Genomic DNA, 23,438 nt, shown 5'->3' on the forward strand with positions numbered 1-23,438 from the left:
TACTGAAATTGTCGATCTCGGTCACATGTAAGTAACTTCTTAAAATATTATACAAAATCTATTGTTGTGTTCAGTGTTATATTTGATTGATGATTAATGTTTTTGATATGATTTTGTAGCTATGGAGCAAAGACAGCGGAGGTGACAAACGCAGGGCTTGGAGCAGCAGAGCATGCCCTTGGAACTGCATGAACAGTTATCAAGATCAGGCAAGCTCTTAACCCAAAGAGTGCACTAAAGCCATCATCGCTGGCTAAGACCGCAACTAAAACGACTTCTAAAGAAAAGAAGAAGGGGAAAGAAACAAAACATAAAACCATTTTAAGCATGGAAAGAAATCTCTGTCTCTATTACAAAAACTCACACAAATGAATAAAACGTCTCTTATAGGTTTTTTTTGTTTGGTCGCATAATTTGTCAGGGAAGTAATGGTTGAATACTCAAAGGAAGTGATGAAAGTAGGTAAAATGCTCTTTGAACTTATCTCATAAGCTCTAGGATACACACTAATCACCTCAAGGACATGGAATGCACCAATTCATTGCTCGCGCTCGGCCATTACTACCAGCCGTGTCTTCAGCCTAACTCTAGGCTTAACCAAATTCTCAGACAACTCTTTTCTCACGGTTCTTCTACAAGACCACGTCGGAGGGCTTCAAGTTCTCCATGACCAATACTGGGTAGATGTTCCTCCTGTCCTTGGAGCTCTTGTCGTCAACAGTGGCGACTTTCTCCAGGTTAACTAACTAACTAACCTACCTACCATTTTGTAGCTTGATCAATATTTTTAATCATTTTGAGCATTTGTGCAGCTTATTACAAACGGCAAGTTCATAAGCGTGTTTTGGCGAATGCAGCTGGAGCATGTATCTCAGTGGCGTGCTTCTTTAGTTTGTATTTGATGGCGAATCCTAGAGTTTACGTACCTATCAAAGAGCTTATGTCTCAACAAAAACCTCCCATTTATAGAGACAGACACCACCATTACAGAGTATTCGAAGTTCTACAGATCCAAAGGATTCGATGGTACCTCTGGACTATATTTCAAGATCTAAGAATGCACGTTTAATTTATGTTTTAATAAGGATACGTGGAGGCACATGCACGTTTATTTTAACTAGGATGTGTACCTGTAATAACTTCTGTCTAATAAGACTGTCTTAGAGCCAGTAATAACTTCTTGTCTAATATGGTAAGTGATTTGTCTCTAGCAATTTGTCCCATATTGATACAGTGGTTCTGTTTTTGTAGAAACAAATAACACGTTGGAAACAACGGAAGTTGCTTCCATGCATATTTCACGACTCACCTTCCAATCTAGAAAACCCCAAGCCGCTCTCCTCTGACTTGCTACATCTCACGACGATCCCAACGATAGATCTCGAAGGACGAGTCTTCGAGGACGAGACTAAGCGCAAGAATACGGTTGATGAGGTTAAAGACGCAGCAGAGAAGTGAGGGTTCTTCTAGGTGATCAACCATGGCGTTTCAGCCGATCTTCTAGAGAGGATGAAAGATGGAGTTCGAAGGTTTAATGAGCAATCTCCTGAAGTGAAGAAACAATTCTACAGCCGAATGCATCTTTGTGTATACAAGTAACTTCGATCTCTACACTTTATCAGCTGCACATAAAAACATTTAACCAAAATGTACAAAATTCATCACACAGGAACACAACATAACATATTTCTCATCAATCTATTTTCTAAAACTTACATCGAGAGAATACATCTTTCAAAGCCATGTTACTTCTTTTTACAAAAAAGAAGAAGCCATGATACTTCAATTTTAAAATCAAAATATAAAATACATCGTTAATTAACAATTAAGAAATACATATTTCTTCCTTTATTATACATATATAAACTATAGACAATATTTTTTTTTGTTTTGTATTGTTAAGTTGTGTGTAAAAAGGCTATAAGTACATGCAGTCCATTAGTTTTTTTCTTAAAATTAAAAGAAAAACAAAAAAATATTGAACTACATGCATATTTTCTGCTAAATGTGTTAAAAAAGCCAATGTTGAATTTAGTGTAGGAGTAATACACATGCAAATGGATTGTATATTTCACACTACTCCATTCGCAACATATAACTAGAAAGTTACAAAAAAAACATATATTTGTAACAGAACCACTATGGGACACTATATTTTTTTTGGTGCAACTATTAGTTATTTATTTATTTTTTATTCAATTGATCAGTGAAAATCACTTACGATATTCCTCTTTGATCTAAACAATTTTAAAACAAAATAATACACTATTGTTTCTAACCACTATCAAATGAATCAGAAAAACAATTTTGAACTCATTAGAAAATAAAATATACGAATCCGGCGCTATTCCTCTTTGACCTAAGCAATTTTTTTTTAAAAAATACATTATTGTTACTAACCACTATCAAATGAATCAGAAAAAAAAATTGAACTCATTAAAAAATAAAATATATGAATCCGGCGCACGCGCCGGAATACCACTAGTGTAACTATATACTATTTCCAGCTAGCTATAGAAAATACTATTTCCAGCTAGCTATAGAAAATACGCTTCCAAGTTTTTCTAAATAAAAGAATTAGAATTTAGATGCCTAGATTTTGTGTAATCACAATTCACAAAAGTTTAGGCAACGTATTTACCTATATGAACCACTTATTAATCACACTTTCAGAGTGGTCCCTAACCCTACTTCTTGTTCCAATGTCCCCACTTCTTAATTTACAGTATGCGCGTGTCAGTGTGATGCCGCTACAAACATTTGGATGATTGTTTTATCTTTAGAAATTACCAGTTTTCCTAACGATACTGCTAAGTAATTATTAATTGTCATCTACTTTGAACAATGGCTCCATGGATGGAGTTTAATGATCTATAAAATTTAGGTTTGTCCACAAAAAAAAGACAACAAGAGAATCACTTAAGCTTCTATTATATATGCTTCTCTTTCCTAAAACATACGTTAGATGCTTTGTTGTTTTATGATTTATGCAGATTCAAACTCTTCTTGAGAAAACTGAAAAAAAAAAAATGAAAGTAGTCTCTTATTTAAAAGAAATTTGTTTGGTGCATCTGCAGTCTGCACATGTATTTATACCTTCTTCTTTATTTGTTTTTTTTTGCATTAGTTGATCTGTGTGCACTTCGTTCCATAGAACAAAACATGTTCTCGAAATATACGTACAGTCTCTATAAATTAATAATGTTGGGACTAGATCAAGACTATAATTATTTTATTAATTTATAGAGATATTAATTTATCGATATACTAATTGAACCAAAACTCGATTTGGGACTATAAAATTATAGAGATTTTTAGTGTATATTAATTTATAGAATATTAATTTAAAGAGGTTATATTGTACATGTATATAAGAATGCATGCATTCGGGGCTTCGGGCCGTGTTCGGGTCGATCCGCGAAGATAACCAAAGAACCAATGAGTTAGGCAAGCCCAACCCTGGATGGTACACCACCAAGTCAAAAGATGCACAACATCGATACAAGTGCGGGGATAAACTTACATGCATCAACACCAGAGACTATTGCAAACCGGAGCCTAAGCAGAACCAAGTCAAAACCAAACACCTAGGTTCAAGGACACACAAACTTGAAATGCTAAAGAGAAAAACACCGATGAAGATTTACATGTATTATACGTGGACACTCGTTAGACAAAATAGCGATCTACAGAGCTAAAACTGGTCATCTCCTCGCAAGAAAAAACATACAAATCAAACCCACTGCTTTGTCTCGAAACGCTTACCCAGTCCATGGTGGATAAAGGAGAGATCTAGTAGATACCTCCAGTACACTTCACACTTACAAATCCAAAAAGCTATAACAAGACGAAAAACGAATTGACCATAACTGTAAGCAACTAAAGAAAAACAGAAACACCACAACTCAAATCTAAAGCAACCTTCGACTTGACAACAAAGATGATTCTATAGATCCTCATCGTCGAAACCGGTGAGAGATATAAACCAACTAGAAAAAGACCTACATTCAAAACCACCATGAACCATACGAAATCTACATTAAACTAAAGAAAAAAAAAAGATATCCTTCCTCACGTAGCATCAGTGAAAAGCGCCGCCAATCACAGAGAGATCAGCGACTATGGAGTTTTCTTCATCTTTTCTCTCTTGTGCGGTGGCTTGCCCTAACCCTGATTGTTAGTAACGTGGATAACCTTAACTTATAAAGATTATTAATATTTCTTAGGCACTAAAATGAGTTTTCTCAGTTCAAAAAAAAAAAAAAGATTAATATTTCTTCTTCATAATTACATTTTTCGTAGTGAAATCTTAAGATGACCACCTCCTTGGTGTATTAAATTAAATGTTACCTTAATTCAGCCCAAAACATAAGAAATAATGAGGCTGCAGCCCAAGCCCATTACATAAATCAAAACGGAAAACGTAAGACGCAGAGTAGTAGATCCCACACTTTTGCGAGGAATCTCCCAGACCCAAACCCAAACCCAAAGAAAGAAATTCAAAAAAATTAGAATCGGAAGATCAAAGCGCGAAATTCCGATTGCGTTGAATCGGGAACGATGGATCCCATCGCGATCAGTGTCTTCATCATCTTCATCGTCGCCGTCTCGATCACCGTCTCCATCTCTTTTCTCATCCGATGTCTCCGAGCTCGCTCTCTCCTCCCTCCATCACTCTCTTCTCTCATCCGACGTCTCTGCGGTGGTGCTCGCTCTCAACTGTTTGAGATCAGCGAGTATTTCTGGTGGCTCGCAACTGTTTGAGAGATAATTGAAACATGAGGTAACGTTTCAGAGTGTGAAGGATGGAAGTTATATGAGCTTTTTCTTTGGCTATATCATTTTACATTGTTTGCTTCCCTTTGAACGGTACATAAAAGGATACTTTACATCTAGATTTACACACCTTCCAAGGTAAAGAGTCATTTTGATCTTTGATGCAGAGTTTTTTCCTTTATACGAATTAGTCTAAGGATGGAGATAAAAGGATGAATCTTTAAGGGTTTAGCTAGCTTGTTTCCTTGATGCAGAGTTCTTTCTTGTATATGAAGATCAAGTAAGGCTTTGGAGTACCCCATAGAAACTGTATCCCAATAGTTTGATTTGATAGCAGGGCCGTAGAAGTTATAAGAGCTTCTGCGTCTGAAAATAGAGTTCGCACTATTTTAAAAGGGGATGGACCTTTTAGGGTTTTGACTAGCTTGTTTCTTTAATGGAAACAGTCAACCTCTGGCCTATGCCAATCTTGGGTTAGTGTTTAGTGAACTTTACCATAGTTTGAGTTGTTGAAAATTTTGTAATCTCTAAGGAGTGAATGACATGAGTCAAAGGCTAGGAACGAGTCAAAATACTACGCGTAAGTATTTTTTGACATTATTAGGCGTATTTTGTGACGTTTCCACAAAGAAACCCCCCAAGCAGATGAGCAATAGTTTGGTGTGAATTGCGAAGAAATTTCGTTTAGAAATGTAGCCAATAGTATCTCTCTCTCACTTTCAAAAGGACCCAAAGCCATTTGTTAGCCTTTTTTTTTGGTCACGGACCATTTGTTATCCAATTTTAATTGGCGTACGGATAAGGAGTTACCAACCCGACTAACCGATTGTTGATTCGATTAGATTTATCTACCGGTTGGCTCGGTTAGCTCCATGCCAACACTACTAGACTATTAGTTAAAAGTTATAAAGTCGCTTCTATTTTTAGGACATGTTTTTCGAACGAGCGTAATTGGGAAGCACGTATTGATTACGGCATCTGTGAAAGTCCCTTTGAGTCAATTAATTTTTTTTGTATATGGCCAATCTAATTAGGTGTAATATCAAAAGATTTGCCCTTACTTTCTAGAGAATACGAAGTGGGAAAAACGCGAATCACACATTACTATTGCCAGTGAGTGCGCCGGAGGGATTGGTGCCACTTGTCGCAATCTTACCGGATGACTCTATTTAAGTCACGTGTTTTAAAACTTGTGTCGGGTCCAAGACAAGCGTATTCATTATTCTTTTGAATTAATATCCCACGAAATTAGGGGATATGACCCCACATACTATTCAACTCGAGTTGCCGTTAACGTTAACTAACCCATTCCTGAGAAGGGCATGACTGTTTAACCAAACTGCAAAATATTATTTAATGTAATTTTAACATTAAATTTTCTTTAATCTAACTGCAAAAATCACACTATTTTAGTGTCACACTATAATATTACACTAAATTTAATGTAATACTATTCATCACGCTTAAATACTATTCCTTCTAATAAACCACTATTTATTTATTTTATTAATAAAATATACAATTAAATAAATAATAAATAAAAAGTTAAATATATATAATATTATAAAATATTTTTTGGTGTGAAATTTAGTGTTGTGATTAAAAAAAAAAAATTTAGTGCTGAAACTATATCAAAATAATATGGTTTGATATTAAAATAGTGTGATGGATTGAAAATGTTCTAAGAAACTGCGAGAGTTATTTCCTCGGGGCAATTTTGTAGATATGAGCATCTTTTGGGGCTCCGTGAATTTGTAACAGGTTGGCTAACGATGTTTAATAACGTTTCTCGTCGGTTCTTTCTATTATTTTATAAGTACGCGTAAAGAAAACGTGCGAGAAATTCTAATCGAAAAAGCAAAATTTTCTAGTCTAAGTTTTAGATCTGACCGTCCGTAAATAGATAGACTGTACCAACTTAAACCTACAAATGTGAACATATTTTAATGATAAGATAGGCGATAGATTTGTTATACCAACTTAGAAAACAATAAATAATTAAATGATGAATTATTTACGTTAACGTCATTATTGTTAATCATGTCGTATGAAAACTCCTTAGAAAGCTATTTGTTTATGAGTTTATCATTAATTGTGGATTATGCCATACAATTAACTTTTTTTAATCTATCAATCAAAAATAGAAATATCATTAAGTACTAATTCACACACTGTTTTAAGTCAAACATAGAAATATCATTAAGTATTAATCTAAATAATGTAATTAGTAGTGAATTTCTTTTTACTGAAAGCATTTCTTTTTTGTTTTTCTTAAGTTTATTGGAGGCTATTAAAGCCATAGAAAATGGGCTCTACACCCATCCCTCTTGTACACTCCCATTCGACGAGCAAACCACGCACCAACAAAAAGAAGAAGAAGATAACAATTAAAACAAGAAAAGACTCTGGAGAATTTCTTCTTTCTGACACTTACAAGATGTCGAGAAAAGAAAATGCAAAGGCACTCGGACCGCCGCCGGAGAAGCCCAGTTTTACCCGGAGATGTAGTTTGCTCAGCCGTTACTTGAAGGAGAAGGGTAGTTTCGGGAATATAAATCTTGGCTTGATCCGAAAGCCTGACTCGGATCTCGGGTTGCCCGGATACTCCTGTCCACCAGGTACTTTATCTCTTCCTCTCTCTCACGGCTGCCACTTGTAAATAGACTCTGACTTTAGTTCTAGTTCTGTTCTTAGTAATTATGAAGATTAAAAACACTTTTAAAAGAGAATTTATGAGTTGATTGAATATGGTTCATGAATCTCTCAAACAAGATGTATCTCCCCGTATTTTATTTTATTTATTTTAAGGATGGATTTATTCTGGAATAAAACTGACCAGAGTTTTTTATTCTGTTTATACAGGGAAACAAAATGCTATGCAAAAGGCAGTTTCGGAGACCAAAGCCCTCGATGTCTTTCAGAGGGATTCAAAAGCCGAACCGTCTCCACCATCTGGAGGCAAAGCCGAAGATACCAACCTCAGGTCTATTATTAATACTACTCTTTTGATCCTGTGGTTACTTTCTTGTTATTAGGAGACTAGAGAATGGAATACCCGGTTAATCACCGTTTTAAAATGGTTTTGTTCTGAAATCGTTTTTTTTTTTTTGGTTTACAGTAAACCAGGATCAGACTCGGGAAGTTCCCAGTTGACCATATTCTTTGGAGGTCAAGTTTTAGTATACAATGAGTTCCCTGCAGACAAAGCCAAAGAGATCATGGAAGTAGCAAAGAAAGCCAAGCCTGTGACTGAGGTTAACATTCAGACACAAATCAATGTCGAAAATAACAACACCAACAACATTCAGACGCAAATCAATGTCGAAAATAACAACAACAACAAAAGCAACATGGTTCTTCCGGATCTTAACGAGCCCACAGATTCTATGGATATCAATCCACAACAGCAACAAGAAAATCAGGTCGTGGAACGTATAGCACGTAGAGCTTCTCTTCATCGATTCTTTGCTAAACGGAAAGACAGGTAAAAATTAAATTGACCAAACGTTCTAATTAATGTTCTTTTTGGACTATGTCCTAACGTTCCAATCACTATAGTTACTTCAAAAGATTAATAATTCTTTTAACAGATGTTACCCTAAATGTTCCTTCCTAATAAATATACTTCACCAGCCACGTGATTTTCATTTCTTTTGTGTTTGTTCTGTCATTACAGAGCTGTGGCTAGAGCTCCATACCAAGTTAACCAAAATGGGGGACATCATCATTATCCTCCAAAGCCAGAGACTGCCCACGGTCAACCGCTTGAATCGGGACAGTCGTCAAAACGACCGGAGAATGCTGTTGCTCAAACCATGTCCCACCCCAAACCAGAAGGCGATAAAAACACTTCTATAAAGATTGAAGAAGAAGGCCAGTGTTCGAAAGATCTGGAACTCAGGCTATAGTAAAGCTTGCTCAACATTTGATAGGAACTGAGTTTTCATATTTAACGTTTCCATCCTCGGACTCATTTAAGTGTTTTTTTGCTTGTCCTCGTCTCCCTCAAGTATGTATACATAATTTGAGTTGAATATTTATAAAATGCAATAGTGACTAGAGTTGCAAAATGGGTGGGCTGTCCAATGGGCGTCCTTCAAATATAGTTGGGCTTCCATTAGTTATACTCATATTTCTAGATGAGATTTAAATGGTCAAAATTGAAAAACCAATTAATCTATGAGTGTTTTGTGGATTTGGTTAATATGGACATGGACGGTCCAATTAAAAAAAATTTCTAGAGTTTCCAAAATTTGGGAGAAAATTGAAAATTTTCATTTCATCGTGAAAGAGAGTTTCTGCGTCTTCTTTGGCGATTTTGGCGATTGAAACTGAGTTCCATCGGTTTCTGCGACTTTTTTGGCGATTTTGGCGATTGAAACTGAGTTCCATCGGAGAAAGTCTCTCAGTTCGTCTCTTCGTTCTCCAGTCTCTGACTCTCCATTCATCTTCTCTCGAGTTCTCGGAGGCGACTCGCAAATTGCGCTCTCGGAGGCGACTCGCAAATCGCGATCCTTTGTCTGTTGTTGTTGCTTTGTAATTCGACTCGCAAAGTAATTCGACTGTTTTCTTAATCCAAACCAACTCATTGTGAGTCCTTTTGTTGTTTTGTTTTGCCTAGTCGAAACTTGAGGAATGAGGACATGATCAGTTTTCCCGCCAAAACCGTAAAATCAAGTTTTTCCGCCATAACCGCAAAATCGAGTTTTCCCGCCAAACCGCAAAATCGAGTTTTCCCGCCAAAACCGAAAAACCGAGTTTTCCTTGCAGGATTGGAAAATATAGTTTTCCTGCCAAAACCGCAAAATCGAGTTTATCCGTCAAAACCGAGTTTTTCCGGCAAAACCACAAAATTGATTTTTCTACCGAAAACGCAAAATCGAATTTTCCGCCAAAACTGTAAAATTTGTAGGCTTATAGATTAAAATTTAAAATTTTCTTATATGGTCCATTATGGACTCCATATAAACATGGATGTTAGTGGATCTGGTATTTAATGGACATGGTCATCCACGAACAATAAATGGATGTGTGGTACCCGAGTTTACAGCTCTACTTGGGAGTTAAGTTACAAAATTCAGATATAGAATGACGATTACTTACGGCATTTAAATAGAAAAGAGAGACTTTGAATCGTACGCATCGATAAACACGAGTTTTCAACCCAAAACCTTAAAGCAATATGTGAATGGGCTCATGTGTATTATATATTAATTGAATGACTATGAGATTACCGATGTGGGACTTAACTGACTAACACCCTCCTCACGCTCAGGCGTGACCATCTGATGCGTGGAGTCTTATTGTGTGACTACATCCACGGGTGCCCCAACGATTGAAACATGCTCTGATACCATGATAAACACGAGCTTTCAGCCCAAAACCTTAAAGCGATAAGTGAATTGGCTCATGTGTATTATATATTACCTGAATGACTATGAGATCACCAATGTGGGACTTAACACACATGAACAAAAGTTACAAAAGCACATCTCGTTGCACCAAAGCCTAGTCAAGCCGATACATGTTAAGAGGCATCTAAGACCAGTTGCACACTCAACCTTCAGTTCCAACACTTCAGTGACCTCATCCAAAACCCATGCCACATGTACAAAATGTTCAGTAAATGTTTTTGACGTATTTATTAATTTAATAACGGATAAAATTCAAGGTAGATGATGACAATAGAGATTCACAAAAGCTGACCAAGGGATATAGAGCCACCTTGGTTATAAACTTATAACTAAAGGTCAATTAATAACGATCTTTGGATCCTTACTCTTCATTGCTCTCAACAAACTTCTCTGTCAGCTACTACCCTATGAGTGTCATTCTTTCCTTCTTCTGCAGATTCCTTGCTAAACAATTTTCAAATTTGAGTCCTAGCTAGTCTTTCTTACCGAAAAGAGAAACCTATTTTGTCCAAATGGCAGATGCATTTATTTTAGGGTGTAATTTTCAAAAATCAAGAAATATATAGGGGTGTATCTTTAATTTCTAGTAAAACAAGGGACGTTTTTGTGATTTAGATGTCAGGTTTCATTTAATCGAAGGCGTGTCTGCTTCGAGACAGCGATTGGTCTGAGCCATTACTTAACGTGCCCACATCTCATTGGCTACCAAATTTAACATTTTCTTACAGCTAGTGACTTTAGCTTATCGATGTAATAAAAACTAATAAAATAATACAAATCAATTTCAATAAAATTCGTAAGAGCCACTCGATTGCTTGCTTCCCTTCGCTTTCTATCAAGAGACTTCCTTTTTTTTTTTTCCTTTTCTCTGTTCTTCGTTTTTGTTTTTTTTCTTCTCGGAAACCAAGAAAAACACTTTCGAGCCCTAGGGAGAGAAAGTAAATCAAAAGATAACCCGAGAAAATGCAGAGATTGAAGCAGCAGCAGCAACAACAAGCGATGATGCAGCAAGCTTTGATGCAGCAACAGTCTCTCTACCATCCCGGACTCCTCACCGCTCCTCAGGTTTGCTCTTTCTCTCTATTACCATATATACCCTTTTGTTTCATTTGTGTGATTCTCTCTCTTTTGTTAATCTGATTGGTTAAACGAGAGAAAAGTTATGATTTTTATGGGATTATTGTCACACAATTAGACTTGCTTCTCGTTAAGTGATTGTCTTAGTTGTTTGGTCTAATAACTCAATACAAAAAAAATGATCCGTAGCTCTAAGTAGCTGAGACGTTCTATAGATAAAAGGGTGATTTAGGAAGAAAGTTTTTCCCCTTTATTCTTTTTTTTTTTCATTTTTTTTTGGTTTTCATTTTATTGTTTTTGCAGATAGAACCAATCCCAAGTGGAAATCTTCCCCCTGGTTTTGATCCAACTTCTTGCCGCAGTGTGTGAGTTTTAGGATTTTTTTTTCTCTTTTTTTTTTGGGTATGTTTTGTTCACTTTTGCATATGTTTTTTGGCCTAATGTTGTCTCTAGTAGTGAGCTCAAGTTTCCTGTTTCTTGTGAATTTCAAATTTTAGTCATACTTCAAATATGTATTGATAACTGTGCATTGAATTAAATGAATGCGTTTGTGAAAAGTATTAAGCTTTTCTCTGATTATTTTTGCTATATTCCCTCATTGAATGAATACGTTTGCTAAAAGTTTCATGTGCTGTTTTTTTTGTTCCTTGTTTAGGTTTCTTAGTTTGTCTTACCTTTTATTTGAAACTGCAGGTACGTTGGAAATGTCCATATTCAGGTGACGGAACCTCTGCTCCAAGAGGTTTTTGCCAGCACTGGTCCTGTGGAAAGCTGTAAGCTTATTAGGAAAGAACAGGTTAGTTACTATGCTACTCTGTTTTAGGATGCTGTGTCTTATGATTGGTATATGGTCTGATCATCTTCTGGTGTTGATTTGAAAATGAGCAGTCTTCCTATGGTTTTGTCCACTACTTTGATCGACGATCAGCTGGTCTGGCTATCCTCTCTCTCAATGGAAGGCATTTGTAAGTCTATTACTTGGATTAACAAATCTAGCATGAGGAACTTAGCTCTGTTTTGCTAGGTTTGGATTGTATTACATTGGTTGATGTGATTTTTGCAGGTTTGGGCAACCTATCAAAGTGAACTGGGCTTATGCTAGTGGCCAGAGGGAGGATACATCAGGTTGGTTCATACTCTTATATAGGGCTTGAGGTTTTCTAGCTGTTAACATGACACACGGTTGCAATCTTTGACGGTGCAGCTCACTTTAATATATTTGTTGGGGATTTGAGCCCGGAGGTTACTGATGCAATGCTGTTCAGTTGCTTCTCTGTCTACCCAAGTTGCTCGTAAGTTTTTTCAGTTGCTTACTGCTGCTGTTGGAAGTGAAAAGTTTGAGATTTGCATTCTGATCTTTTTTGATGTTGTATGTAGGGATGCAAGGGTTATGTGGGATCAGAAAACTGGGCGTTCAAGAGGATTTGGTTTTGTTTCTTTCCGAAACCAGCAGGTACTACTAGTTCTAATCTGTGAACTGGTTTTGCTATTAGCCATTTTTTTTATTTTTAACAATCTTAATTTTTTGTGCGCAGGATGCCCAGACTGCAATAGATGAAGCAGGCGGTATGTCATTTATTTTCAGTTATTTAGGGAGAATTAGTTAGATCTTAGGAGCTTCTTACAACTAGTGAAAAGATATTTGGTTTGTCTCATTTAAACATATGGTGTTGTTGAGTGTATGATGAAGTTTGTTTCACCTAAAAAGACTATATTTAGTGTTATTTACCTATATTGGCTTATGATTGATGAGAGGTTCTTTGCATTTTCAGGGAAATGGCTTGGTACCAGGCAGATTCGCTGCAACTGGGCTACAAAGGGAGCCACTTCTGGTGAAGACAAGATGAGCTCGGATTCCAAAAGTGTTGTGGAACTAACCAGTGGTGTCTCCGGTATGCTTTAAGACGAAACTCTACTCTTCTTTGTTTTCAGTTTTATTATTCATAAAAAAGGATAATTTACTTGAAACGTTGGCTTATGTGTTCTTGCAGAGGATGGCAAAGATGCAAGTAACGGTGATGCTCCAGAGAACAATGCTCAGTACACAACTGTCTACGTTGGGAATCTTGGTCCAGAGGTAAAGAAGCAAAACATTGTGGTTATAGGGATTCTGTTGGCTTCACACAACCTTTGATATAAAACTTTGTTTAATTTTCCAGGTTTCTCAGGTTGATCTTCACCGCCACTTCTATTCTCTTGGCGCTGGAGTTATTGAGGAGGTTCGTATTCAAAGAGACAAAGGTTTTGGATTTGTAAGATACTCTACTCATGTAGAGGCCGCCCTCGCTATCCAGCTGGGAAACACACATTCCTACCTCGGTGGCAGGCAGATGAAGGTAACACTAACTAACAATATTACTGCATTTCTCCGGTTTGGGAACGCTAAAACAGTCTCTGTGTGTTTATTGTTCCGACAGTGTTCTTGGGGAAGCAAGCCAACTCCACCAGGAACAGCTTCGAACCCGCTTCCTCCACCAGGTCCCGCACCAATCCCTGGATTCTCAGCCAGCGACCTCTTGGCTTACGAGAGGCAACTAGCCATGAGCAAGATGGCGGGAATGAATCCGATGATGCATCACCCGCAGGGACAACACGCTCTCAAGCAAGCTGCGATGGGAGCCACTGGTTCAAACCAGGCCATCTATGACGGTGGTTTCCAGAACGCGCAGCAGCTCATGTATTACCAGTGACTTCTCTTCCTTGAAGCCGTGTGATTTGAGTGAAGAGTTTTTTTTTCCAACTTTTTTATAATCCTTATGTAATGTCTTTATTATCTCCTTTTCTTTACGATCTTGTTATAATGTTATCATGTACCTGGGTTGTTTCATCTCTTATATACTTCTTTGTTGTGATGTAGTAAGCAAAAACTCTAATATGTTTCAACTAGATGATCAGACACTTTGTTGTTGTTATATAATCAAAAGCTATCAGTTATTAATGATCAAAAGTATGTTTTATCTCATCTATCAATACTATTAAAACTGATTCTTCAACATGTTGATTTTTTTTTAATTAGGATAATATCTTAATTATAATATATTCTAATATCTTTTATTTGGAATACGAATAAATACTTTTAAATAAAATTCTAACAAATGTTTTTAGAATATTTTAAAATTTATTTCCTATAAATTAATTAATTTAAATTTTATTAACATAAAATGTGAATAGAAATTAAATTGTGCGCCACCCAATACATATGGTACACGACTAATCAAATATCCCTTTGCTAAAATATATATTTTTTTAAAAAATTAGAGACAATACAAGAGTAGAAATTTTGTGCAATCTGTTTCATATAAAATTTCTAATTAACAATTATTCCTCATAATATTCTCAACAATAACGTTTTGACACAGAAATTTACAAGGGAACTTTGTTTCATTCAAATAGGACTCCTACTTTACATAACAACTAGACCTTGAGCGCGGATTTAAATTTTTAGTTTTTAATTATTTATTTTATTAAATGATGTATTTGTAATATTCGTTCATATTATATTCATTAAGTAAATATTTTTTTTCCATCTTAAACTATCTATTTTTTACGAATGTGTGATATCATATAAAAATATAAAAAAATGAGTATAGAGTTAATTAGATAATTTTAAAAACATAAATTTTTCTTTCGTGTGCGATATCATATAAATAATGTTCTTCCCAGTTAACAAAAATCATGATTGTTTTATGTGTAATTTTTTTTATTTTGACTATTTCCTTAAAACTATATTAAATTTTACATATTTTAATTAGAATATTTTTTTCGACCAAAAAAAAAAATTAGAATATTTTTAATATCTTTACCTTTTTATTTGAAATGCAACTCAATACTTTTGAAAAATATGAAAATTACGTTTTAAATTAAAATTATCCTAAAATATGATAAGTTTTGATGTAAACGAAAACTCAAATTATGTCAAAAATAATGATATTCAATGATAATTACAATTTTAATTGATTATTTTTAAAAAAATACATTTACAAAAATATTGTTTGAAAGAAAATTCATTTATCTTTCAAATATAAATGAAAATATTATAATTAAATAATAAAAAATATAAATAAAAACCATAAATTTAGCAAATGACAACTGAGTTATATTATGCTAAAATTTTCTTTCTAACAATTTATCAAATGACAAATGAGTTATGAGCAAATAATACCATATAATTTTTAAAAACATAGCCATTCTTAAATATTTTTTTGAATAAATAATTATTTTTAAATTTAATCAACTGAAAATAATATCTGTACAATTGTGTGAGTCAAATTTTAGTTTTATTGATGCATGTTATATATTAGTGCTGCATGTTTTAGGTAACATTTTAATGATGCATGTTTTTAAAAATCTCCATTATTAAAATTATGCACGTAAGGATAACTCATGAGTTTTTTTTTGTTGATTAAATGACATTATGTCCAAATTTATTTAAGGATATTTCGTTAAGGTAACTGAAAAAGACAAACAATAAAATAGGAAGTTTAAATTCATTTAAGCATATTTTATTAATGTAACTGAAAAGACAAATAATAAATTAGACAGTTTTATTCGTTTTAGGATATTTCATAAATGCAACTGAAAAAGACAAGCAAAAAAAAAGGGAGTTTAATTAATGAAGTAAAAACATTTTCAAATGTGTACTTCTCTTTTAATAATATAGATATATACATCCAATCAATGTCATTCGAATCAAATTCCCAAACTACAAGCATTTATCATTTAAACAACAGTAATGTGGCATAAACTAAGATAGCTACAAATGCATACTGAAAGATAGGCCTCATAATTATAAGTCATACTTTCATTTATGCCAAAGATTCAGTTTGATATCATATAACTCTATCAAAATATTTGTAAAAATGAAAATAATACCCATGCGGATGCACAAATTAAGCTCTAGTTTTATATATTAGAAAACATCAGTAATGCACTCAAATTAAATCAAGTAAATTCTCGTTCAACACTAGGAGTTAAAAAATATTAACATAATATGTTGGTAAAAACATGGATTTATTTGATCATGTATAAGCTAAACGATATTGTAGCGTGAAGGATGAAACACCATCAGGAGTTTGGGCAAGTGATGGAGAGGTGAAACTTGTCAAGGATAAGAAATATACTGTGATTGGGTTGAAACAATCCTTCATGTTTTGCCTTAAGACTAACAATACACGGACCTTTTGGACCATGGAAGAATTTCAAAGAGAGGTTTGTTTACATTAATTAATCAAAGTGGATTGTTGGTTCTAAATTTTCTAATGCTTTGGTTTGATTCTTAGGTGGATAATGAAGGCTTAGTCTTGTGCAAGATTTTTGTGAAGAAACCTCCTCCTTTCAAGAGAACTACTACTCTCAAGAAAACTCATATTGCAACAGACACAGTCATGGTAGAGAGAAATACTAACCTCACTTCTTGTTTTTAGCTCAACTTGTGAAAATGTCTTAATTCAGTTCTCCTCTTGTAGGTTGACGCACGTGAAGAAGAAATACTCGGATCGTGTGTGCTAAACCGAGAGGCCAGTCTGCCGTCCTCTGATGATGATGATGGTGTGCGTTACATGCTCCCGAGAACCCAATGATTGCATCTTTTAGCTCGAGAGAAGCCTCTTTGGCTGCAACGGTAATCATTGTTTTTTCTTTGTTTGGCCGGATTTAGACTTGTTTCTACTGGTTTTGACTTTCCCAGTTTAGAAAAGTTATCAGTCTTTTTCTTCATGCATGTAAACCCGGTTGTGTTGAACCGACTTACCAAAACCATGCTACATGATGTAGTTCTCAATTCCAAGGAGTACACGTTCATTGGTTCATAACTTTTTGGTTAACAAAACAAAACGTGAAGCTAATCATGTAATTTAGCATCATAGGAATCAGGAACGAGGACAAAAAAAATTAATTATAAACTTCACCTATGAATGACACCTAAGCACAAGTCACTTAAGGGACTTCTCAATTAATATATAGTAGGATATATATAGTATGATATGTTAAAATCATTTATATAATTATTTCTATCATACCATATGTATTTATTTAAATTTCTATAATGTAATCAATGATATTTAATTGTTTCTATAAACAAATTATGTTAATTTTTCTGTCTTAAAATGTTTAATTGTTTGTATGGTAATATAGATTAGATTAGAAAGCAAAAGATTTGATAAAGTGAAGCTCTGTTTAAAGGAATATGCTTCACTTTCTCCCAATCCATTGACTTAATAAATATTTTGAAATTGAACCCACTGTATCTCTGACCATGATCCATGGCAATTATCGGGTATGTCGTTTACACTTTCTGTCTTCTTGTTTTGTATTGGATTTGTGCCTTGATGCTGTGAAATGTAGATTAGATTTGATTGAATTAGGAGAAATCGATTGTTGGAATCTACGATCATGATCTCTGGGAGTTACATCGATTTTGCAGTGTCCTGGATGCTGAAATCAGCGGAAGTGTGGTTCTTTTTCACACGGAGAAACCTAAAGGACCACGAAAGAGTGTCAAAGAGATTTCCAGGTTTGTTTACATTTCATTCAACAAATTGGATTGTTATCTCAAGATTTACTAACGCTTTGTTTGATTCTTATTAGAAGGATAACTAGGGTTTCGTCTTGTGCAAGATATTGAGAAGAAAACTCCTATCAAGAGAACTCCTCATACGATAGTCACATACACAATCATGGTAAAGATAATCACCAACTCTCGCTTATTCTTTTTATCTCAACTTGTAAAAAATGAATTGTTGTCTCAAATCACCTTAAACTCATAAATGAATACACCTGTCTCGTATTCTTATCGACAACACGAAATCTACTAACAAATTTAATGAAAATTGTACAGTGTATGTACCCTGCGGTTTTCTTTGATATTATGAATATGGAATAATCATCAACAAAACATGTGATGTGAACACATAATATTATTCAATATCATTCTTTAATGCATGTTTTCTAATTAATATGCTACATCATCCAATCAAATTTTCTTGATATATGAATCCGGCTAATTAGTATTGATTTTGTATTCACAACTTACACTTTTTGATATCTTACGGCATTCCAAGCTCAAATCCATTACCGAGTGGTATTTTTAGAGGGTCAAAGATGTCATATATGTTCCTCGTGAAACATGGCTTGTAAGAAGAGACAACCTATTTAATTACAACGTCCATGTTTGATGCAATAAAAAAACTGAGTCACACACAATTAATATAGAAAAATACATCAATCCTAATTTCGATTTATACTACTCAAAGATTGATTTGATCCATTGTTAAATCACAATAACAGTGACCAATCCGGTTCAGCACAATCGGGTCGACATGAAAAAGACCAATAACTTTTCTAAACTGGATGCTCATTCACCTAAATATGCGAAGGCAAATAAATTATTTTTTTGAGATGCTTTATGTTGAAAACCCATCCAATGGAGATGTAGATGCTCTTACTTACAACTTCTTCTAATCACACACTTTATTGAGCATTGGGCCACAACAAACGACTACAAAATTTACCAAACCAAACCCTCTCTATATTCCAAGAATTAAAACAAACAAAATTCAAAGTTTGTGGGTGATAAAGAAAAGAAGATAAAATCAATTTTGGTAGGAAAAAAAAAAGAGAAACAACAAACGGGGAGGATCTTTACAAAGCTGAGTCGGGTATTTACAAAGATGTGGCTGTTATCGTGTGCTTCACGTTATCATGTCTGCCCAACCCTTCCGTATGTGCCAAGTAACCAGCGTTACCTTCCTCTGCATACCACAGTTTCATCTCCACACCCTTGAAAATGCTCTTCCGTGTTGCACCCAGTGATAGAACTCATTTGAGAAGCCAGGTACTAAAACATATTCACCTTCTGTTTGACTCGGACCTGGAAGAAACTATAAAGATGGGAAAAACCGACCAGCGTCAGTGTCTTTGTTTGCAAAAGCTTTACATGAACTTGAGTAGTTAAGACTGATATGATGATGAAGGAAAATACCTCAAAATGGTCCGTCCCAGTTGTAGAAGTGAAGGACTCGGCTATGTCGCTGAACATGTTATCTGACGACATGGAGCTACAAGAAACATTTAGAACATTAATTCACCAAACTTGTATATATATATATATATCTCAACTTACTTAGAACAAGGTTAATGTCTGAATATTGTAAATGGGTTTTCATAGTGCCCATTCTTATGACATGGTAATATATCATAATGCTAGTATCAATGATAATTTGTACCTGCAACGTTCAAACATTTCATCTGCGGTGGTGAACTTAGCATTGTACGAGTGTGAAAAACCAGGTACATCATCCAGCCCTTGAGAATCAGACGTAGAGCCACTGTCCGGAAACATATGTTTGGATCCTGGTCCTCTCAAATGATCTTCAAAGTGGACGCTGAAGATGGTTATCAAAGATGAAGAAGAATCAGAAAGGAATAACAACCAATGCTTGCAACAAGTTAAAGAGACTTTGATGAACAACCTTGGAGAAGCTGGTTCTGGCTCAAAGAATCCAACTTCTGAATTGGTTTCCCAGCCACCGTTTAATCCTTCACGTGAAGGCTGAGGATTTTCGTTTATCAGCTCCTCAATATCCAAACCCTCCAAGAGGAGGTTATCAGAAAAGGATCTCGAAATTCTTGGCCTGAAGTTCATATTGAAAATTAGAAGATAACTTAGTCTGTCAACTTTTAAATTATGGTAAAAGTTTACTTGGACTACTGGTTTAGTTACCTCAGGTTTTCTATATCTAGGTTTCCAGTGTTGTGCTGGTCAGACCGCAACTCCCATAGGGCTGGCCTCCCCAATTGAGGCCCAGATTGCCCCAAGAACCTGTCAAGAGAAGTAAATCTTTAGAGTAAAGAAAACACATTAAAAAAAAAGTTTCTAAAATGAAGCTTACATATTGATGGCATTCTGCTTTTCACTGTCCATATAAGCGTTGTTGTAGTGGCGACGCACAGCTGTAATCATATCACGGTGCTTCATCATCATGTTCCAATCACCTCTCAGAGCACTAAACATCTGTTAAACCATAATATTTCTAAAGTTGTTACACATAGTTCAGTGATCCATCTCAAGCCTAGAAGAAAAACCTGTTGGAAAATAAATCACCTTGATGTGTGCATCCGAGCCAGCATACTGCATTGCAATTGCATCACCCATTTTTTCGTAAGCTTCCATCAATTTCTTTGCCAGGGGATTGTTTTTGTCGACGATAGGAGGTCCAGTGATACCTAATAGATGCAGCTGTTGAGCAAGAGCTACCAATCCATGGGCGTACTGAGCAACATTGGTACGATCCAAGCAGTCTATGCAGTTTGACCTCAAGACCCCATTTTGAAGCGAAAATATATCTGCCTTCAAAGCTTCTTCTTCTGGACTAGTTTCCTCTTCATCCTCATTCATAATAGGGTTACTGGAGCATAGTAGCATTTGTATTAGAACTCACCAACAAATGTGCAATACAATCATAGATAGACTTCATCTGAAGGACATATATATGCATACAAAACTTACTTGAAAAATGAGTCGTTAATTACAGCTTCAGCTCCTACACCTAAAGGAGCTTCACAGAAAAACAAGTTAATTAATTCCAATGCTCTCTTCCCGTAGTTACACAAATGCTCAAATGCACCATCAGCTCCACTGCAAAATTCAAGGGGTGAAATTTTAAAAGGTGAGACTTATTAAACCAAGCTACTAATATATGCTTGATATATAGTTGCATAAATGAAGCAGCACCTTTTGTACTGTTTGTTCAGATCAAAATGGATTGCCTTTAAATGGTTCTCCCTCGTGGTGCCTTTGTTGATAGACGAGATTGCCTTTCCAAACTCTGCTCGTAAGATGCTCTCTCTATGCTTTCCTGTCTGAGATATCACAAAATAACAAAGTTACTAAATATTCCAAACATTAGTATAAAGACTTGAATTGTCCTACCTTTAGAAGATTCAGGATGATTATCAGCCTTCCATATCTCTGTTTCAGATTCTCAAAATGGCGTCGAGTAGCCACGTGTTTCACGTCCTTATTGTTCACTGTGACAAGTAAAAGTGAGGAAAAGAAGCGTTAACATGAGGAAGGATCCTTTTCTAACAATGTCATATGGTTGCTTACATATTATGTCGGGTTGTGGGGTGAACACAGATGTCTCCTGTGACCAAAATAGCGGTATGGAGCCTCGCATCTGCACAACTGATGTCATTGGGACTTTCTGACCCTCTGGAACCTCTTTGGTAACAATCTGCTCTATCTCAACCTCATTGGCTACGTTGCCTGCGTCATTTATACCACGCCTTAAATATCTGCACATTAACAAAGAGAGGAGGCGATGTTGTTCTAGCTAATATTTAAAGGCATATCAAAGACTACTAGTCCGTGAGACATAATACATATATGTTAGAGAGCTACTAGTCCAGAAGAAGACGCAATTAAATCAAGATGTTGAAGTACCTTGTACCAGCATAATGGCGTGAACGCCGAGCAATGACAGTCAATACAAACTCTTCATCAGATACTGAACACTTAGTCTGTACAGAGCAAATGAATAGTCGATATATTAGGTCACTTGAGCTAGCAAAGTTTTTGGGAAATCTCTAGAATAAACCATTCATATAGGCTTTACCTGTTGAAAGAATCCATATACAAGTGAAACTGTCCATACGGTATTCTGGAGGATCCTTCTGATCCCATGTGTTAAATATTCATTCCACACGAACATGGTTTCGTCATGAATCTCTCCACTCTCAGTGTTGCATACGTTCGTCTGGAGCGTATACATGAGGTGATATGTGTAGCTGAAGTAGAAGTTTTTTCTAACATCCACCATTTTTAGGAGATTCTTGTACCTATAGATACAAGCAAGTGTGTTCTGTTAATTAAGTTCACACAATATAGTTTTTTTTTTTTTTTTCTCATATGAATAAACAAAACCGTTACAAGAACGATCAATTAAATACCTTCTCTCGGCCAAAGAATTAGCCACTCTTGTCTCAGGGGAAGGATATGGGATCATGATCTGTTCAGTCTCTGCTATACCATAAACAGCGTGGCCGCAGATCTCGCCCACTTTCTTTCTTCTTTTAATCACCAGCATGTAATAAGGCCCCAAGAATCTCACAAACCCTGCACACAAGAGTATAAACATTGATCTCCACTAAACGACAAAGAAACACAAAGACAAGGCTTAGTACCGATGATTCCATAGCAAGTAGTCTCTGCCTTAAGGCCACCAAACTTCTGGTTCCCTCGGCTAATCCATTTTTTAAGTTGGACGATTTCGTCATGCGTATACCTTGTAGGATCCTCAAACAGATTCAACTCTGTTGGGTCGGTTCGATCAATCTTGAGAATCCTCCAAAAGGTCTTGTTCTCGTCTCTCCCAATCAAGTAATAATTCTACATCAAACCAGAAAGGTCGGTAGTGATCTTGAAGCCATAAAGCAAAACAGAGTTGAAATATTATATAACTATAACAGAAATAACTAACAAGTAACAACGAAAGACTATATACATTATATGAAACCAAACAGTCTCATCAAACATAAACCGGACCATCTTACGGAATCCGAAATGCAAACCGGAAAAATAATGTATTAACGCAATTTGACATGTATGAAAGAAAGTGGATGAGATTGTGTACCGTGTGAGTGCTGTAGAGCTTGAATTTGTGAAGAAAGGGCAAGTCAACCAGTTTGCGCCTCGGCTCATCCCGAGGCTCCGATCCCATCAGACCAAATTAATTTTGAAAATTCCGAACCTGGAGAATGCTCGGATCCGGTTTGACCTCGATTTCGAACCGGTCGATACAGAGAAATTGATCGTCAAGATCAAAACGAGATTCTCAGAAGAATCTCGGAATTTGATAACGACGAAGAAGGAAGACTATTGGATAAAAGAGTGACCAGGTCGGGGAGGAAGAGAGAAGAGACGACTTGTTTAAAAAAAATCAGGTAAAAAACTAATTTAGTTTTTTTTTCGTTAATCTTTTCGGCGCTAAATCGACTGTATATTTATAGCGTTTTTTCGAAGTAGCTTGTTCTAAAAGGTTACTACCTTTTTTTTACCTATCACAGTTTGTAGTAAAAATGAGATCAGAACTGTTATTTTTTGAGTGAATTAGTAAAATAACTATTTTGGTGAAATTTTTAACAAATTACACGTAAAGATTTGACTTAGAAGCT

At 35.5% G+C, this 23,438-nt stretch overlaps 4 protein-coding genes across 4 annotated transcripts; 3 read left to right on the plus strand and 1 right to left on the minus strand.

Moving 5' to 3' along the window:
• The first annotated feature begins 428 nt into the window (after window positions 1-428).
• Window positions 429-1,458, plus strand: LOC111206869 (1-aminocyclopropane-1-carboxylate oxidase homolog 8-like). Its single transcript, XM_048767023.1, has 4 exons — window positions 429-462; window positions 610-737; window positions 813-866; window positions 1,252-1,458. Exons 1-4 carry the CDS (start codon window positions 429-431, stop codon window positions 1,456-1,458), a joined length of 423 nt encoding a protein of 140 aa, XP_048622980.1.
• A 5,608-nt stretch (window positions 1,459-7,066) lies between these two features.
• On the plus strand, window positions 7,067-8,830 carry LOC106436837 (protein TIFY 11A). The gene is made up of 4 exons (XM_013877782.3): window positions 7,067-7,394; window positions 7,639-7,759; window positions 7,895-8,260; window positions 8,453-8,830. Exons 1-4 carry the CDS (start codon window positions 7,082-7,084, stop codon window positions 8,682-8,684), a joined length of 1,032 nt encoding a protein of 343 aa, XP_013733236.3. The 5' UTR covers window positions 7,067-7,081; the 3' UTR covers window positions 8,685-8,830.
• A 2,161-nt stretch (window positions 8,831-10,991) lies between these two features.
• Window positions 10,992-14,214, plus strand: LOC111208720 (oligouridylate-binding protein 1B). Its single transcript, XM_022708064.2, has 12 exons — window positions 10,992-11,255; window positions 11,571-11,632; window positions 11,961-12,063; window positions 12,156-12,232; window positions 12,331-12,392; window positions 12,472-12,559; window positions 12,645-12,720; window positions 12,803-12,833; window positions 13,040-13,159; window positions 13,259-13,344; window positions 13,427-13,603; window positions 13,685-14,214. The coding sequence occupies exons 1-12, from the start codon at window positions 11,154-11,156 to the stop codon at window positions 13,955-13,957; spliced, it is 1,257 nt and encodes a 418-aa protein (XP_022563785.1). The 5' UTR covers window positions 10,992-11,153; the 3' UTR covers window positions 13,958-14,214.
• A 4,491-nt stretch (window positions 14,215-18,705) lies between these two features.
• LOC125591278 (phosphoinositide phosphatase SAC5-like) lies at window positions 18,706-23,438 on the minus strand. Its single transcript, XM_048765186.1, has 16 exons — window positions 22,898-23,438; window positions 22,449-22,653; window positions 22,215-22,380; window positions 21,881-22,103; window positions 21,709-21,785; window positions 21,373-21,560; window positions 21,196-21,293; window positions 20,998-21,125; window positions 20,773-20,901; window positions 20,368-20,671; window positions 20,156-20,277; window positions 19,987-20,085; window positions 19,736-19,897; window positions 19,490-19,648; window positions 19,246-19,321; window positions 18,706-19,144 (listed from the first exon to the last, which is right to left on the minus strand). The coding sequence occupies exons 1-16, from the start codon at window positions 22,982-22,984 to the stop codon at window positions 19,031-19,033; spliced, it is 2,337 nt and encodes a 778-aa protein (XP_048621143.1). The 5' UTR covers window positions 22,985-23,438; the 3' UTR covers window positions 18,706-19,030.

Source organism: Brassica napus, chromosome C8, assembly GCF_020379485.1.
Source record: "Brassica napus cultivar Da-Ae chromosome C8, Da-Ae, whole genome shotgun sequence".
Taxonomy (NCBI): Eukaryota; Viridiplantae; Streptophyta; class Magnoliopsida; order Brassicales; family Brassicaceae; genus Brassica; species Brassica napus.